This window comes from Salmo salar, chromosome 02, assembly GCF_965601325.2.
Source record: "Salmo salar chromosome 02, fSalSal1, whole genome shotgun sequence".
NCBI lineage: Eukaryota > Metazoa > Chordata > Actinopteri > Salmoniformes > Salmonidae > Salmo > Salmo salar.
In genome coordinates this window covers 36008559-36028875 of record NC_138292.1, presented here as the reverse complement: position 1 = coordinate 36028875, position 20317 = coordinate 36008559, and the positions used below count along the sequence as shown (strand labels likewise).

The following is a 20317-nucleotide window of genomic DNA, read 5'->3' as shown; positions in this document are numbered from 1 at the left end:
GTGGCATGAAAATATAATTCAAATGCAACCATATTCACATGGATAAATACATTGTAATCAATTCATTTTATTAGATATTTATTTTCTACTCTCCAAAAACTCTTATTTTTCTTATTTTCATGTAATCCATCTCCTTTTTAATTAGTTTTACAATTACATTTTTTCTTTCATAACAAGTTCAATATGCAATTGTGCAGTCACAAATGGGATTTACAATTAGTATTATTTAATTACTGTTAAACTACCAACGTACAGTAGTACTTCCAATGGAACTAAGACAATGACATCATTGATGCATGAAAACGGAAATACCATTGTGGACATTTTCACATGTTCTTCCTAGTATCTTAGTGATTACGTTTTTACGAGAGTATAAAAAAAAAACTTTGGATTCTGGCTATTTTCAAACCAAGTACTTTAAAAGTGGATATTGGCTTCTAATATTGGGTCCAAAGTTCATAAGACACCTGAAAAACAAAGCACCAGATAAGAGGACATGTTGAGAAAATGCTTTGTGTTGTGGGAATTGAGAAGATATGGATTGATAAGGAGATTTTCTTATACAAAAGCATACGAAAGTGGACATCTTAATTCTGTCTTTGTGGCAGAGAGTGGGAAAGTGGCTTCGGTTAATGTCAGACCAGCTGAGGTTGAGATTTAGGTTGCACTTTACTAAAACTCTCCATCAAAATCATACTGTATACCATCATAAGCATGTCATAATATATGTTACTCACAGTCAAATACAGTAATCCAACAGTGTCGTAGCACAGGTGAATATCAAAGAATTTCACTAGTCAACAATCACATATCATTATACAACAAACAAGCACAATGATGGATGGGACATCTTCGTTAAAGCTCATTCCAATGACAAACTGTACTTTGCAAATTTGATCCATTTCCTCTAATCGTGGCCTTATGTTGGGATGTACTCTTATTGTAAGTGTAATCGATCGGCACTAGGTCCAAGTAACATCAAGTCTGTTGATTTTCTAAATGGGTTTATTCTGGAAAGAGAAGGTGACAGGAATGTGATGACTCGTTCTCAGGGAGAACATTTATTTTACAAGGCTCCACCTTGTTGGAGGGACAAGGTTGGACAGTCTTTGAGTGGAACATAGGATTCCAGGGAAGGGGGCAGAGGGAAGGGGCATATTGAGTTTGATGAGCTTATTAGTTCCACTTGATGTCCCAGAACTCTGAAGTGGCTTTCTCCGTGGCTGTGTCCACCACCTCCACCCCCTCGTTCTGATAGGGTGGCGTCGTGACCTTCTGCTCTCGCTCTGCCAAGTCGGTCAGGGCTGGAAAAACATAGCAGTTACACCATGTCATTATCACAGTAGAGCACAAAATAACTTAAGCGAGTCATACAATGATAACATTAGAGACCAATCACACACATCATACATTCATTTTGTTTTATGTCAGTCAATAGAATGAATGTCTGTCCTCACCAGGGTGACAGGTGATCAAAGCCTCCTCCCATTGGCCGTTGGATAGGCACTTAATGACGGGGTTCTGTGTCTGGAGGAATCCTTCTTCACAGTAGTAGCGCACCTTGGAGTTAGTCTCGTAGCGCAGATGTGACTTACCAAACACCTTGGCATTGGCAATGACAGGGGGCTGGCCACAGAAAGCTGAACAGAAATAATGCTGTTAGGGGTGCAAATACATTAAAACCATACTGAGAGATTGAGGACTTCTATGCTACACTACCGTGGTGGTTTTGGTTGTGTACTCACAGGTGCCCTTCTTGCAGGTGTAGGAGAGGTGGTAGTTACAGGGCACATCGCTCCAGCGCCCCCCGTCATGCCATACCATCACCACACAGTCCTCTCCAGACAGGAAGTAACTGTCCGGCTGGCCCCGGTACCAGTTCTCATACAACTGGCAGAGAAAGATGGGAAGGATGATGAAGAAGTAGAGGAGTTTTAATACTGTTAGTTCACATATACAGTAGCTGAGAAGTAGCATTGAGAAGCAGATCACATACCAGGAGGAGGTTATTTTTGCATCAGGTCTTACAAAACATAAGTGAGGATGTTCTGTATACCAATGGGATACAATCCCAGAGGCACGTTCATGCAAATAACATTATGTGTATGGAGAACCTAGACATATTTGATGGGAATACCAACTATGTGAGACTCACCAGAGGATTCCCGTCAGACCAGCGGAAGTCTCCCTCTATGGTTCTGTCATTCAGTCCCATCCACTGGTACTCTCTGTACTTATCTAAAGGGAAAGAGAGAGCTCACTGTGACTTTGGAACTGCAAACACTCGCTAACTAGCAAGTAGGGGCCGCTGTAAGAATACAGGCCATGGGAAACAACTGAGGAATGCTAGATAATCATCTCCTCCATATTTCCAGACACAATATTAACACTGGCATCAAAGCCCTCCCATGTTTCACGGTAAAATTAGTGAATGGCAGGTAATGACATGAAAGAAGACAATGTTGCGTCTTCCCTGGACCATACAACCTTTAAACAAATTAATTAATTAGTTTACAAAATATTCCTCACAGATGGTACTGGGGTTACAGAGGGGTCATTACGCATTCAGTTTATGCATTTCAGGACTGTAAGTTCTGTTCACACTGAATGAAGCTATGATAAATAGTTAAATTAAATTTTCCCATTTAAGTGATTGAATTACACCTTTTTAACAATCCACGCATGAGGGTTACACAGGTCAAGTTATGCAGAGCACTCTGAGCTGTCTGTTACAAGATCAAAGGACATGTTTTCAGGCCTGCTGTACCATTAATGTAGTCCTGTTCCTCAGGGGTCATGACCGAGATCAGGTGAGCGCCACACAAACGACATTGCTGCTCTGCCACCTCCCAGCCCTGACGCTTGGTGAAATGTCGGTAACAGAAGCCCATGAACTTTTCCCAACCCGGCTCACACACCTCCAGGTCTGACCAAAATGAAGAAGAAGAGGTTAGACGCACACAGAGGAGACAAAAATATACATAAGGGGGAGCGATATGTTAACTATTTCAACATTATCTTTGAGAAAACAAAACATGAAATCTGTTACTGTACCTGTCTGGCACATGTCTCCTCCATAGGTGGGCAAGCAAAGGCACTTGGTTGAAGACCCACTGTCGACACATGTTCCCCCGTTGGAACAAGGATTATCTAGGCAGGCATCTGAGACACAAACGTAGGAGAGGACAAGCATTGGCACCAATGTAAATACAGTAACAACATATCTAAAATGTTTTTGGTATGTGTGTGTGTTCAATTCAATGTAAAGGACAGATACGACGGGTTCACTTTATTGTTGATTTACATGGGAATTTATTTGACTGCCACTGGAGGGAGCAATTATACCAACAGTACTCATCATCACTGACTGACTATAGGTCTACAGTGGCCTGAGAGTTCAGTTTATAGAAAATAGAATTTTACCTATTCAAGCCCCTGCGCTGAGGAAATTTTAGACATAGTTGACCTTTTCAAATGTTTTCAGCACATATGCTTCCATGCTCTTTTTTACCATGCCATTTTGTTAATGCCCCCATGCAGTCTTTAAATTGTATTTTTAAATCATCACTGTATGTCTAATAAATGAAAATAACTACTTGAAAATAACTTCCTGAGTCTCCTGTTGCCATTGAAATGCTCAGTATGATTGTGTGAGCTTGTTGATACAAATTTAAATATATTTACATATACAGCCCTGCTTGGCAGATAGGATTGTCTAGACTCTAGAGCCCCTTTAAAGTAAGAGGATACATATGCAAATAAAAGATGACTAGTCATTGTTCAGAATAATCAGATCAGATTGTGATGTCATGCTGTGGGCCAAAAACTCCCTCCCACCTGAACAGGCTGAAATTCCAGGTATTTTTTTTTTCTTCTAAAAAAGCTCTTGTACTAAAAGGGAATTATCATCATTTTTACAATTTCAGAGTGTTATTTCATATCATATCATTACAAAAAACAGGAAATCCTTTTATGACTGCACTGCCCCTTTATTTATTTTTGTTTTGGCTTTGTACTCCAGTGCTTTGAAATGATACAATGACTATGAGCTTAAAGTGCAGACTTTCAGCTTTTATGTAAGGGTATTTTCATACATATCGGGTGAACTTACAGCACTTTTTGTAGATAGTCCCCCCATTTTAGGCAACCAAAAGTATTTGGACAAATTCACTTATGTGTATTCAAGTAGTTGAAAGATTAGTATTTGGTCCAATATTCCTAGCACACAATGACTAAATACAGTACATCAAGCTTGTGACTACAAACCTGTTGGATGCATTTGTTTTGGTTGTGTTTCAGATTATTTTGTGCTCAATACAAATAAATGGTGAATAATGTAATGTGTCATTTTGGAGTCACTTTTATTGGAAATAAGAATAGAATATGTTTCTAAACACTTTTGGAGGGGTATGTTATCTATGCCTCTGTAACTTTCTCAGTCATCATCATTCACGATTCATTCATGGTTATCCGTAATCATGGTAGCATCCACATTAATGTAGAAGTGTTTCGAATTTCATGGTCATTGTATCATTTCAAATCCAAAGTGCTGGAGTAGAGCCAAAACAAAAACCAAAATTGTCACTGTACGAATACCTTTGGAGGTCACTGCATATTATGTTCCCAATCCTTTGCTGCTATGAACAGAGACAGCTCCCCCTGCTGTGTTTACCTCCAACAGAAACAATGATAATCCCCTTCTTTTGCTGAGTCAGTTGTTTACTCTGACTGCCATGTGATAGCAATGTTTTTTAACCTTCTAATGACTAAGCAGAGTGGGGGAGGCATGAGACCATCAAATAAATACAAGAGTCAAGTGAGTAATTTAAGGTGAGGTATATGGTAGAAAGTATGCAATTATATTTTGCATTAACACATGCATTCAAATAATTGTCATGGTTTGACTTGCATTGAACGTTACCTGAAATGTTCCCAAATCTTGGAGTAGTAGGAGTGGTAATCAGTTTCTCCTCATCAACGTCCTGGGCTGCTGCCGTCGTGGTCTGGTCATCGTAGTCCTCTGGATAAAGGGGTGCTGCCGTCGTGGTCTGGTCATCGTAGTCCTCTGGATATAGGGGTGCTGCCGTCGTGGTCTGGTCATCGTAGTCCTCTGTGGTGGGCGTCGGGCTGGAGGTCTCCTCAGGCTCCTTAGTGGGTGGAGTGATGGAGTCAGGGTCCTCCGTGACTGAGGTCTCCCCACTGTACTCCAGATCTGCATCGGCCCGGGACTCCTGGGGTACGGTGGGGGAGGGCACGGGGGTCTGGGATAAGTCAGGGAGCAGCGTGACCTCCATGTCAGTAGAGGGTGCATCTGTGCTCGACTCAGGCTCGCTTTCATCTGTGCCATTGACAGTTGTGCCATTGATGGGAGTGACAGTTTCATTGATGTATGGGACTTCTGGTTCAAGGATCCCTGAGCTTTCTCCAGATTCAGCAGATGCAGAGTGCTCCTCGCCTGATCCTGATCCTGTGCCAGACTCTACTCCCTCTTGGCCACTCACCTCCTGGTCACTGTCCTCATTTCCACTCACCTCCTGACCACTCTCCTTGTCTCCACTCGCCTCCTGACCACTCTCCTCGTCTCCACTCGCCTCCTGACCACTCTCCTCGTCTCCACTCGCCTCCTGACCACTCTCCTCTTCTCCACTCGCCTCCTGACCACTCTCCTCGTCTCCACTCGCCTCCTGACCACTCTCCTCGTCTCCACTCGCCTCCTGAACACTCTCCTCGTCTCCACTCGCCTCCTGACCACTCTCATCGTCTCCACTCGCCTCCTGGCCACTCTCCTTGTCTACACTCGCCTCCTGACCACTCTTCTCGTCCCCACTCGCCTCCTGACCACTCTCCTTGTCTCCACTCGCCTCCTGGCCACTCTCCTTGTCTCCACTCGCCTCCTGACCACTCTCCTCGTCTCCACTCGCCTCCTGGCCACTCTCCTTGTCTCCACTCGCCTCCTGACCACTCTTCTCATCTCCACTCGCCTCCTGACCACTCTCCTTGTCTCCACTCGCCTCCTGGCCACTCTCCTTGTCTCCACTCGCCTCCTGGCCACTCTCCTTGTCTCCACTCGCCTCCTGACCACTCTCCTCGTCTCCACTCGCCTCCTGGCCACTCTCCTTGTCTCCACTCGCCTCCTGACCACTCTTCTCGTCCCCACTCGCCTCCTGACCACTCTCCTTGTCTCCACTCGCCTCCTGGCCACTCTCCTTGTCTCCACTCGCCTCCTGACCACTCTCCTCGTCTCCACTCGCCTCCTGGCCACTCTCCTTGTCTCCACTCGCCTCCTGACCACTCTTCTCATCTCCACTCGCCTCCTGACCACTCTCCTTGTCTCCACTCGCCTCCTGGCCACTCTCCTTGTCTCCACTCGCCTCCTGACCACTCTTCTCATCTCCACTTGCCTCCTGGCCACTCTCCTTGTCTCCACTTGCCTCCTGGCCACTCTCCTTGTCTCCACTCGCCTCCTGACCACTCTTCTCATCTCCACTCACCTCCTGGCCACTCTCCTCATCTCCACTCGCCTCCTGACCACTCGCCTCCTGACCACTCGCCTCCTGACCACTCTCCTCGTCTCCACTCGCCTCCTGGCTACTCTCCTCGTCTCCACTCGCTTCCTGACCACTCTCCTCGTCTCCACTCGCCTCCTGACCACTCTCCTCGTCTCCACTCGCCTCCTGACCACTCTCCTCATCTCCACTCGCCTCCTGACCACTCTTCTCGTCTCCACTCACCTCCTGACCATTCTGTTCATCTCCACTCCCCTCCTCACCAGAAGCTGTCTCTGGGGTAGTAGTTTCGACTACTTCTGGGATTTCACCCAACCCCTCTTGCTCCACCTTCTCCAGCCCTTCCTCCAGGGGATCAAACCCAGATGGAACGCTGGATTCTGGGATGAAGGTTATGAAGTCACCTGGGGAGCTGGCCTCTGCTTCCACGGATCGCTGGGTCGGGGGGGAATAGGTTATAGCTATGGGGGATGTCAAGAGGGTAACGTCAAGCATTCCCTCGTGGACCCCAGAGGCTTCACTAGAGCCAGTGTTATAAGTAACTGTGAGGACTTCGTCAGTGGAGCCCATGGAAACCTCTGGTAATGAGTCCACTGTGCCTCCTGCCTCCTGCTCCACACGGTCATCTAGGGTTGAGGAGTCGGGTGACGTGACACCAGACTGTTCCTGAGTGGGGTCAAAAGCTGCCAGGAAACAGATCACAAACATTATTCAAGCCTACAGTTAGTGTAACCCTGTCCACACTTGAGTGTTCAGCTCTTAATAAAATAAATGTTATCACATTACATATGCACCGATGTTTTCATGTAATTTAATAAAGAGAGTTGCAGTCTATATACAGGGCGGCAGGTAGCTTAGTGATTAGAGCGTTGGACAAGTAACCGAAAGGTTGCAAGATCGATTCCCCGAACTGACAAGGTAAAAATCTGTTGCTCTGCCCCTGAACAAGGCAGTTGACCCACTGTTCCTAGGCCGTCATTGAAAATAAGAATTTGTTCTTAACTGACTTGCCTAGTTAAATCAACGTAAAATAAATACTGTACAAGCTTCCAGTAATTTATTGGGTAAACCACCAATGTTTCGGCATCACTGTGCCTTCTTCAAGGTAATGTCATGAATGCTTGAACCAGGTTATGTAGGCATTCATGACATTACCCTGAAGAAGGCACAGTGATGCTGAAATATTGGTGGTTTATCAAATAAATTACTGAAGCTTGTATATAGAGTGTGCGACTCTCTTATTTTATTTGTTATTTTTAATAGCCTACAATGTTATAGCTTTTTATAGAATACCACCCTGCATCCCACTGCTGGCTTGGCTCTGAAGCTAAGCAGGGTTTGTCCTGGTCGGTCCCTGGATGGGAGACCAGATGCTGCTGGAAGTGGTGTTGGAGGGCCAGTAGGAGGCACTCTTTCCTCTGGTCTAAAACAATATCCCAATGCCCCAGGGCAGTGATTGGGTAGGGTGCTGTCTTTCGGACAGGACGTTAAACGGTTGTCTTGACTCTCTGTGGTCACTAAAGATCCCATGGCACTTATCGTAAGAGTAGGGGTGTTAACCCCAGTGGTTAAATTCCCAATCTGGCCCTCATACCATCATATCATCCCCAGCTTCCAATTGGCTCATTCATCCCCCTCCTCTCCCGTGTAACTATACCCCAGGTCGTTGCTGTAAATGAGAATGTGTTCTCAGTCAACTTACCTGGTAAAATAAAGGTTCAATTAATAAATACAATTTACACGCCATTAGTCAGCACCTCTACCACCTTTTTTAGGGATGCGCCAGCTCATGCTTTTTATGTCATTCAATACCATTAAATACACATCTGAATAATTACTGCACTAAATCTTCAGTACATTACATAAATAAAAAAATACCCCTTATGCACAGAAAGGCTTCTCTATGGACTCACCATATTCAGAGGTAGGGATCAGTCCATAGGGGTCCATCTCCACTGGGCTTAGGGTAGCCAGGTCTCCTGACTCAGCAGTAGCAGAGCCACTGTTCTCCCCTGTCTGGAGGACCAATGAGTCCAGTGATGTGGTATGCTCCTCAGGGAGAAGGACACTGGCACTGGGGTCCACAGAGTTGGTAAGGCGGTATTCAGGTGTGTTCTCCCAGTATGGAGGCTGAGTGGTGGACTGGTCAGGGAAGAGCTCCGTTTCCTTGTGAGGTGAAGTGGAAGATACAGATGTCTCCTCGACACCCCCAGCGATGGCTCCCTCAGGCCTGATGGACCCTCCTGAGAGGTCGTAAGAGGTGCTTGGGTAGACCGAGTCTGTGTCTGTGACATGCTCCTGGATGACATGCTCATCTCCGGAGTGGTCCTCCTCAGGAGGTGTGGGCAGCCCACTTTCCAGTTGCTCCTCTGGAGAGCTGTCATGACTAGTAGTGGCTTCAACTCCTGAAACATTGTAGCCTGCGGTCTCAGAGGTAAAAGTGTAGTGTTCGGTCTCCTGGGTGATCCCTGTTTGCAGATGGCTTTCCTCTGAAATACCATACTGAGACTCACCACTCTCAGGGGTTGTGCCAGGCATGGGCTGTGGATCACTGGACCCGTCCACCTCCTCATACCCTGTGGTGGGCACAGGGGCCTCCAGAGCAGTCCCTGGTACACCCTCTATAGAGAGCTCTCCTGATTCCACGTTTGACTCTGACACGGGCTGGTAGGGATCGGGGCTACTAATGTTGTCTTCATGAGCAGTTGTAAGATCACCTGATTCATCATTTGTCTCAGGAGAAGGTGGATACAGTGTTGGGTTTGCATTCAGCTCATCATAGGGTGTGACTGGGTAGTTTGAGTCTAAGTTTGCCTCCTCAGGGGCAGGCTGATATGATTCTGGGTTGCTGACCTCTTTCACTGGCTGCCAGGTGTCCTCTGTGGGCTCCAGGTCTTGGGGGAAGGATGTGGGGGTGAATGGGTCCTCTCCGTGTTCTCCAGGAACAAACCCCTGTTCTTCTCCGTGCTCCCCAGAGACAGCCACCTCCTCTGGGTACTGCTCTCTAGGGACAGCCACCTGCTCTGGGTACTGCTCTCCAGGGACAGCCACCTGCTCTGGATACTGCTCTCCAGGGACAGCCACCTCCTCTGGGTACTGCTCTCTAGGGACAGCCACCTGCTCTGGGTACTGCTCTCCAGGGACAGCCACCTGCTCTGGGTACTGCTCTCCAGGGACAGCCACCTGCTCTGGGTACTGCTCTCCAGGGACAGCCACCTGCTCTGGGTACTGTTCTCCAGGGACAGCCACCTGCTCTGGGTACTGCTCTCCAGGGACAGCCCCCTGCTCTGGGTACTGCTCTCCAGGGACAGCCCTCTGCTCTGGGTGCTGCTCTCCAGGGACAGCCCCCTGCTCTGGGTACTGCTCTCCAGGGCCAGCCCCTTGCTCCTCTATATGCTCTGATGGGTGCTGCTCCTCTGGAACAGGGATGGCAGTCAGGGAGCCCTGAGCTTCTTTGCTCACCACCTGCTCCGTCACCTGACCCAGGCTGAATTCCTCCAGAGGCTCAGACAGCGTCACAATGTCCTGGCCGATGTCCTCTGGCTCTGTTGCCAGGTAATCATGGGGAGATTCGGTGTGAGTGTTGCTGTTACCTGTCAGATGCAAGGGCAATGAATAAAAGTTAGGCCAGAGGATGACTTAGAATACAGTAGGAACTGAGTTTGGATGCCACTACTGAAACCCAGTATAACATCAATATCTATGCTTTCAAAAGCTCTTACCTCGGAAGCAGTAAGTGTCGTGGCGAGTGTGTGCCTCTGGAAAGCCTGTCTGGTTCAAATGGCGATAGACAGTCCTGACCCCAGGCTCCCCTCCACCACAACGCTCCCTGGGAGTGACAATGGGGTAGCGTACACTCCCATCAGCCAACCACCCCGGGCTGCAGGCGTTCAGTCCGTCATTCCAGGCTGCATACAGCTGACCTGTGGTAGCCAGCTCAGCTCCCTGAGCCAGACAATAGGCCTTAGCTTCCCATAGGGTGAAACTTTGGGGGGCAGATCCATGGAACACTTCCCCTGTATATATGGAGGGAGAAATCAGATTGTGATAATCTGCACTTGATCAAATTGATGAAATACTCCAATAAATAACAGATTTTCTTACCCTCTATATTCTCCACATAACAGTATACATCGTACAGCTCATCACGTTCCAGCAGCCCATAGTTCCTCACTCCAGGATGCCCGTCCATGTCTCCAAAACATCCCTCCCGTGGCATCTGAATGGGATATCTGTGGAGAAGAGTGTCAATACTACATAGTGTTAAACAACTGTTATAACAGGGGGGAAAGTCTATTGAAGCATCTCTCTATCTGTGTCCACTTGATATGAGAGAAAATTTACAGTGGTCTTTTATCTGCCTGGCCCTTACCTCACTGAGTGGTCTGAGAGCCAGCCTGCATCACACTGCTCATAGCCACTGTGGTAGGCTGCCAAGAGCTGCTCTGGGGTGGCGATGTGAGCCCCAATCTCCTCACAGGCATCCCGGGCCTGCGCAAAGGTAAAGGCATAGCGACTGGAAGCATCCCGGTAGTGGAACACCACCCCTGTTGAAGGTCCACAGTCTTGGCGTTATTTCAGATTCAGTATTTTGTGTGAACTACAGCTACATTCACAAGGGTAGGCTATATCTGATTTATTAGGTTACAAACTTCTCTGGTCAGGCAATCCATAATCTATTACTTGCTGGGTGCATAGGGTGGGACAACCAATTCATCTCAGCAGAATTTGTATGACATTATAAAGGTACAGAAATGTACTATAAGTGTACAGAACATAAAGAACACATTCCTAATATCGAGTTGCACCAGAACAGCCTAATTTCGTTGGGCCATGGACTCTACAAGGTGTCGAAAGCGTTCCACAGGGGTTCTGGCCCACGTACACACGGGAAACTGTTGAGCGTGAAAAACCCAGGAGCGTTGCCGTTCTTGACACAAACCGGTGCACCTGGCACCTACTACCATACCCCGTTCAAAGACACTTAAATATTTTGTCTAGCCCATTCACCCTCTGAATGGCACACATACACAATCCATGTCTCAATTGTATCAAGGCTTAAAAGTCCTTCTTTAACCTGCCTCCTCCCCTTCATCTACACTGATTGAAGTGGATGTAACAAGTGACATCAATAAGGGATCACAAGCCACAAGCCTTGACACACGCACTCCTGAGTTGTTACTGTTATTGGTCAGGAACTCTGGTTTATCCCCTACATCTATGACATCAACCCCTGGCCTCACCTTTGACCTTGACCTGAGCCACATCGTCGGCATCCTCCAGGCCCTGCTGCACCTCACAGCGGTAGAAGCCAGAGTCGTTGTACTGCAGGCCCTCCAGCCTCAGGGTGAGGTCAGCTGGGGAGGAGGCGTAATGGAGCAGGGAGGCTCGGTCCTTGTAGGCCTCGCTGACCTTCACCCTGTCCCCTCGGGCCACCAGGATCTCAGTCTCGTGTCCCTGGGACAGCACGCTCCACTTGACCCTTGGTAGGGAGAGTACGGCGCGGCGGCCATTTGTGTTGGGGGGCGGGTGGGACAGAGACACCAGGCAAGGTAGGGTAAGAGAGCCCCCCAAGACGGCAGATAAGGGAGGGGTCGTAGGGATGGTCACCTGTAGGAGTCTGGAGTCATCTGGAGAGTGCAGAATGAAGGGGTTAAATTGCTGACTTTATACAGTCAAAAGGTTCACAGTTTAAAAACAATTGGGGGAGGCGTGTCTCAGGTTGCAGTTGTGTTATTTGTTGATTTCTGCTCCTAAAGTCACACCTTCTAAAATTGTTTCCAGAGTGTGTTTGTGTCAGCAAAAACTATGAATGATGGGGGAGTGATTAAAAAGTGCCCCTATACCCTTAGAAGTCAAAGGTCATAGATAACTGAATGGATGTCAGTATAGCCAGGGATGACGGGGTAGTCACGCACCTGAGGCTTGGCTGGGGGTAGAGGAGGACGGTAGGACGAGTGGACAGATGGCACACAGCAGCAAAGACAGGAGCATCTCCAATCTGCAATAGAGAGAAAAAGAGAGGTGGAGGGGGAGAGAGAGACAAAGAGAGAAAGACATTATTATTATAGTGACAGCTTAATAGACAAATGGAGAAGTGCTGTAGAGAAAGTGAGAAGAGGCAAAGAGGTAGGGATGACTCCTCAATAACTCTCAGAGGGTCCTGCGGCCTCTTTGGATACCTAGAGACAAGGTAAAAAAATATACAAATATTGATTCATGCTTACAGTCATTCATCAACCTCAGAGTATATTACTAGACAGTGGCAAGTGGCCAGCTTTCACCAGCCACCTCAGCCTCTACGACCGTAAAGTAAAAGCTGTGGCTAAGACATCAGCGCTGACATTTAGCAGAGACCTTGAGAACGGATAGGATGGTGTGTTAATCCATCACATGCAACGTCAGTCCTGATCAAGCTGAGGTCCTTTTGAAATAACAAATATTCATTCTTCATTTTGACAAATTGATTTGTATGACAAGTGTGAGGGATTGTTCTTTAGTTCTGCAGAATTTTGTTAAGCTTCCAATAAGTTCATTGATGAGACTATGGATATGTCTTTGTGGGGTATTGGGTTTTTACATGTGTATATAAATCTCTTTAAGTCAAGGAGTGTCATTAGTCAGGTAGTGTGTGTGTGTGTGTGTGTGTGTGTGTGTGTGTGTGTGTGTGTGTGTGTGTGTGTGTGTGTGTGTGTGTGTGTGTGTGTGTGTGTGTGTGTGTGTGTGTGTGTGTGCGTGCGTGTGCGCGTGTGCGCGTGCGCCGATAAAGTTGCTGTGCCTTTTTGCATCAGTCAACTAGATTGTGTTAGAGAGTAACTGTCTGTGTGGCCTTGGTGTTATCCAGCTGGCATGAGTCAGACTTTGGGAGCTCTCGAGTGTGAGCAGAATTCTGATGTCCCCCAAATTCCTCCAGGATGGCATGGCACAAAACTCTTTCTCCAACTCCACTGCTTTATCATCATTATATCCCTTTGAGCAACCTAAATGTTAAACCCCAACCACCCCATCAACATTACCCATGCACCAAAGACACACAGACACAGCTACACATTTCCCCCACTGACTCGATAGGACCGCCACATTACCCATTCTGAGCAGGCCGGTGTATTCAAATGAGCAGTGCGTTTCTTAGAGGATGCAAAAATGTATACATGAATAGAGTCCCCCCTCCCACTGGATGTGTTGGTGAATGAACTGCGAAGTCATGCTGCAAACCCAGTGCACTGGTTGCTTTAGTGATCACTTTCTCACTGTTAGAGAATCTACACTGAGTGGACAAAACATTAAGAACACCTTCCTATTATTGATCAGACCCATTTTGCCCTCAGAACAGCCTCAGTTTGCCAGGTCATGGACTCTACAAGGTGTCAAAAGCGTTCCAAGTTGGCTGGATGTCCTTTGGGTGGTGGACCATTCTTCATACAAATGGGAAACTGTTGAGCGTGAATAACCCAGCAGCGTTGCCTTTCTTGACACAAACCGGTGAGCCTGGCACCTAATACCATACCCCCATTCAAAGGCACTTAAATCTTTTGTCTTGCCCATTCACCCTTTGTATGGCACACATACACAATCCAGGTCTTAATTTTCTCAAGGCTTAAAAATCATTTTTTAATTAACTTGTCTCCTCCCCTTCATCTACACTGATTGTCTACACATCAATATGGGATCATAGCTTTCACCTGGATTCACCTGGTCAGTCTATGTCATGGCCAGAACAGGCGTTCTTAATGTTTTGTACACTGAGTGTACAGTACATTGCCTTTATTCAAATGCAAGTCTAACTTCAACTATATAGTCAACGTGAATTGTTTATTCAACCTGAACTATCTATTACTGTAGGTGGCATTCATGTATCATCAGGCCAATTATCTTTATAATGACTATTCTACCTGCAGATATATCCCTATAATTCAAATGTCTTGATGTCCTAAAGTTTGACTTAGGAGGAAATGATGATTCTGCTAAATGGAGAAGCAGGAGGAAATGTCTACTGACAGCCCATTGTAGATTAAGCCGAATAACTGTAAAAGTCACATCCAGACCCTTTAATCTTTTTTACAAGCTATTTTACAAGCACCCAGTGATGAGGTTAGAGGAAGAGAATCTCAACCTATACACTACACTGCCTGTCTGGATTGTTGCTTCACTTTTATATAGAATCCTGATATTGTGGAAAATCACATCAGGAACTGGAATTAGGTCAAGAAGAACTAAATTAACTAGAAATCAAGGCAGAAATTAATGTTGGTTTTGTAGTAATCCGATTGTTGCTTAATGATCAATTACCCAAAGTTCCCATGTAAAACTCTCTTTTCAAAGTTTGAAGTAAAGTGACCTATTGAATAACATAAACTGTAAATCCATTAGTAAACATGGGGGTTGTTAGAGTGTGATCTCTGATAATACAGTGGAGATTAGTGAAGATAGAAGTTGGTAAATTGCACATGAACAAAACTGTCTCGAACCTGTGAAGAAAATCATTGGGTAAATCATCCACATCATAACTGTCAGTTGAAATGAAATTAGGGAGCTGACAGATCTGTGGAAGTATCCATAACAGTAGATGGAGAGAATGTGGACAAGCAAATGAACTGTCACACTGGCAGACTTCCCTCTCCTACTTGTCTCAGCTCCGGTTTCTAGGAAAATTAAGTATTTTTTGTCCGGTTCCTCAATTACCCTCCATTCAATCTTCCTCAATCCTATGACTGTTAATTAAGTATATAAGCAGACAGCATTGATATGTATTCCTTTCCCCCAACACCCAAAACATCACCACCCCCCAATATTCACACACACACACACACACACACACACACACACACACACACACACACACACACACACACACACACACACACACTAGAGCTGGGACAATAAACCCCAAAATGATCGATACAGACCGAACCAACCATTTATCGAGGGCATTTTACTGATATCGATAATAATGATAAGTAGCCTTTACTAGAGGAATGTGAAGTTTGAAATGAAACGGGACAATGGTAGCCACAACATTCAAAGAGGTAGAAGTAGTTTTAAGTGTAATATAAAAAAGTAACTTGTAAACTTATCGTTCAACTTATCATTATCATGATAAATCAGTAAATTTATCATGATATGGATTTTTGTTCATATCGCCAAACTCTAACACACACACACACACACACACACACTCACACTCACACTCACACACACACACACAGTAGTTTTCTTCCCTGTGTTGGGCACATGGCCCTTAGCCATGACACTATTCCATACTCCAAGGAGAGAGAGGGAGAGGGAGAGGGCTTCCTCTGGGGAGAGAGAGAGAGAGAGAGGGGAGGACGCATCCCAGGCAACCTCAGAAGTGCTTAGATGTGCATCACAAGTGGCTGGAATAACCAATGACTTCACCTTGGTCTGACCAAGAAAGGTCATTTCAGGCTGAAGGACTGCAGTATACAGTGTTGGTGATGGGGATGATGGTGGTGGGAAGGGGGAAGTGTGTGGGTGTGTAAGTACCTCTGTAAGTGGACTTATACTTTCTTGGACTGATTCAATGAGGGAGGGTTAGTAACAGATTATTTCTCTTTTGGCTTAAGTAATGGTTTGATACGTCACTCTCTATGGTCAAATAGAATGAGATACTGTAAACACGAACACACACACCTGGCCCACACAGCCTCTCTCCTCTGTAGCTTATCAAACACCAGCTGTCCTAGTCATTATTTTCGTATAGTTCCCGAATCTGAGTGACTCCCCCTCCTTTCATGGAAATGGCACCGACCACCACTGTTGCCAGTCTGCCACCCTCCATTACCCGGCCTCGTTCCACCCCACCACCACGCCCATCCTCCAATCCTGCCTTGCGTTACCTCAAATGACTCCATCTGCCCATCTCTAGGGGCAACCCATACCCCCTCACAGGCCCAGGCTTGTAGGAAGCAAAAAAGGGGGGGGGGGGGGGGGAGAATGAGAAAGACAGGGGCTATGAGAGAGAGAGATGGGGGGGGGGGCAAAATTGTACAGAGTGCACTAAGAGAGGAAAGAGAGAGAAAGTCAACAGGAAGGAAGCTTTGGTGGGATTGAGCAGTGCCCCTCCGGCAGGGCAGGACACAACAGAAGGTCCAACTGAGGAGTGACATTAGCCATATTGCTATTAGCTTTAGCCGTTAGCCACTCCAGCCAAAGGGACTGACTCATGGAGGTGGATGGGGGGAGGAGGCCCTGGCCAATTTGTAGCCTGTGCCACGGGCTGATTAGGCAAGAAATGTAGAGCTTCTGAGCGCTTAAAGGGCTTATGGAAGACTGTCAAGGCAAACTGTGGCAACTCTCACAGCAGTACACCAAATCAGTCCACTCTCGTCAGTCAACAGCACGAAGATGGTGCAATGACCTATTTAGAAACCAGCGATCTCATATTTGCAATGGACGGTCATATTTGCAAGGTTAGTCAAACTGAGAAGGATAAGCCAGATACCACAGCATCAAAGTGTCTGTCTTGACAGTCAGGCTGCAAGGAGGATATAGCTACTTGATCATACATAGGAACATGATTAAGAGACCAGTAACGTCAGGCTGACAACTAGGGCATTATCCGGCCCTGTTAAAACTCAGCTAGGTGTCATCAAAGTACACCTTTATTTTTATTTGCCTCTACTTTCTTTATGGAAGAGATAATAATAAAGGTCCTGTGAGGCTCAGTTGGTAGAGCATGGTGCTTGCTAAGCCAAGGTTTGTTGGTTCGATTCCCACAGGGGCCACACACGAAAATACAGTAAGTCGCTTTGGATAAAAGTGTCTGCTAAATGGCATATACTATGATACACACCTCCTTATCGTTTTTCCGGTGACTGGTTGGATGAATATTTAAATATAAAAAACGATAAAAGTTTCAAGCTGACAAACAGAAGTTAATTATTCTGTTTCTTGGACAGCAGAGTGGTCATGCACTCACCCTGCCCTCTCTCTCTCCCTCCACTCCATGCAGTAGAGTCCACTTGGGTAGGGCATGCGTGTCACTTCCTCTGCTCACCTCACACTCCTCTTCATATTTCAGGGAGCTCCTCATGGCTGTCCCTACCTGGGGCTTGAGTGATGAGCACATCCAGGGGCCAGACTGGGCTTGGGGAGCTCTCTCACACGTAAACGTTTACAGTTCCACTTTTCCATGTAAAAGTACAAGGCTTGTTGACATACATACTGTATCGGAAAGGTCCTGCTTGGGGCATAGTACTAAACTAGTTCAACGTACTGTATGGGTCGATGTTAGCTCTTTTAAAACGACAACATCAACTTAGAAACAGAGGTGTTGATAAATCAACACTGAGATGTCATGAAATAGCCTATATATTGTAAGTGCCCCTTACTATGAAGAAAACTAGCCAAATAGGTATGCTGACTGTGAGAGGTGTAGAGCAACTAACTACCTGTTCCAATGTAACTATCACTTGACATTCCACAAAACATCTGTGTTAGCCCACTGAAATATCAACTGGCATCAAAAGGTCCAAGCCTTAGATGGACAGTTGTTCCCCGGGCGCCGATGACGTGGATGTTGATTAAGGCAGCCCCACTGCCTTAAATGCGGAAGACACATTTCAGTTGAATGCATTCAGTTGTGCAACTGACTAGGTATCACCCTTTCCCTTTCCAGTTCAGAGATCTGTATGTCTTAATCAATATGTTTAAACAAAGCCACTGGTATTAATGTCAATACAGTAGTTGGTTGTGGAAAATATGCTGTATTCCCTGTCACAGAATGTCCATATGTAGCCAGTTTGGAGTACATTACAACTTGTATTTCTATAGGTACAAGTAGGCCTACAACGACAGTGTGCATTGCCCCATGCGATTTACTTAATAAAATCAGTTTGGAGTGAATCCTTACACAGCACTGTAGCAGGTACAATCTGTCTGGATCCTGCTTAACTGTGCTCAGCAAACAACGCATGAGGAAAATGTTATTTTACATTGAATACTTGAGATTGTGGGTTCGTGGTAAGTCAAAATAACTTCATATCAAAATAAACTTCCATAAAATTGTCATTTTGACCTACAGAATAGCAATAACAGTAGGCTAAAAGAGGTGATAGAAAATATTTTATTATATATTTCTGACGAAAAATATAGGCTATATTGTTTAAAACGTTTTTCGAAAATGTCTCTAAATGGCTATAATTATGGCAAAATGTATTGAGCATTTTATGTTTGATTTACACAACGAAAAAACATTTGTTGGCTAATTCATGAACAAAACGTGTTATTTTGCGACAGAAATGTATGCTTATATTTATCAAGGACATGCCAAAAATATATGATTTACAAATCCATCACCTACCTCATTTAAACGACCCTCTCAAAGTATCCTTTCTGTGGACCTTTGTATTTTGAAGCAGACTCGACAGGTGCAACTTCTAATAATTATTTTTCCACCAAATTTGAATGAAATTAGACAATGGGTTGTCAGGTACGAGGATTCCCCAAGTTGAATTGAAAAAGCTAAAGAACGACTTGAGCTCCGTCCGCCAGCGAAGGAAGCAAAGTAAAGAGGGATTGGGATAGGGGGGCAGAGAATTATGCACACCAAAATCTTGAACAGCCCACTTTCTTCCTCTGACCAAGAACACTTTCCCATTTGCGCGATGAATAACGAAAAGGACAAATTAATCGCCCACAAGCATGCAGGTTGAAGGAGTCACTTTAGTGGATATTAATATCAGAAGTCAATAGCCTGAATTCAAAGTTGCGATCCCACACCATCTCGCAGCAGAGGGTACCACTGAGGATGCTGCAGTGGGATAAGCATTATAGCCCTATAGGCTACCAGCAGCACCCATTCACATACTCCAGTTACCTATACTACAATTAAAATAAACAGCACTTCAGTCTGCTGGTTTTTCAATCTTTAATTTTTTTTATTTAGAGCAATCGTGTAAATGTTTAAATTGACCAACCAAACTTGTAAACCACTTTAATAATTTGTTTCCACGCTCCAAATTCAGTGAGAAGAGCACATATCATGGTGATTTGATTAGGCCTATTCATTGCCTGTCATGAAGAATATGACCAGTTATGACCATCGCTGATCACTCATAAAAAGGAGAGAGGAACTCTTCATTAAAATACTCCTCCTATAAGCTCCCCGGCAAGAAAATAGCAATTCATCCAAGACTGAGGGTTAACAGCTAATGGTGAACAATCTAAAATTATCCTCATTATGTGCCCCTGCACAAAGGGATAATTAAGGGTTATTAATCTGGGATAATCTTGATTAACATGTGGATGATAGCAGATATTTTTGCTCAACCTGTTGACAACATGAAAGGCCAAACAAAGGTCAAGTGTCACAATCACATTGCTTTGAGTTCCATTTGGATGCTTATGCAATTTCAGTTTTCAATTTAACAAGATCTCTGTGGGATTCATCAAGACCTGTGTTGGATTACTTGCACAACAATATGAGTATGTGGGTGAACTATTTGTCCTTTCACAGCCATCAGAGTTAACCCAGTTTCCTATAAAAGTGATACATGATACAGGTTGAAATGATGTGGGAAACGATTATGTACAGATTTCCGACTAGACACAAAGCAGGACCTTACTTTCTCGCAGACAGGCTGCAGAGTCAGAGTCGTGATTCATGTCTGCTATGCTCACCACTTGTGGACAGAGTGTGGATGCTGGCCACCCACAGAGGTTTTAATGGTCCAACGGTATGAACAGACAGAAGTTAGAAAAGTGGGTGTAGCATGGTAGTAGTGCTGAGCAAGAGGCTTGGTAAGAGGGGAGGGTGAATACGGCTTTGTTCATAGCCTTGCTCAGCTGAC

General features: G+C 45.4%; 1 protein-coding gene across 1 annotated transcript; it reads right to left on the bottom strand.

Moving 5' to 3' along the window:
* Positions 1-61: 61 nt before the first annotated feature.
* Positions 62-19043, bottom strand: LOC106580754 (uncharacterized). The gene is made up of 14 exons (XM_014162144.3): positions 18829-19043; positions 12425-12507; positions 11750-12136; positions 10879-11053; positions 10611-10738; positions 10229-10522; positions 8420-10099; positions 4922-7189; positions 3055-3162; positions 2768-2926; positions 2156-2238; positions 1746-1890; positions 1458-1640; positions 62-1304 (listed from the first exon to the last, which is right to left on the bottom strand). Exons 1-14 carry the CDS (start codon positions 18831-18833, stop codon positions 1177-1179), a joined length of 5826 nt encoding a protein of 1941 aa, XP_014017619.3. The 5' UTR covers positions 18834-19043; the 3' UTR covers positions 62-1176.
* Between the last annotated feature and the right edge of the window lie 1274 nt (positions 19044-20317).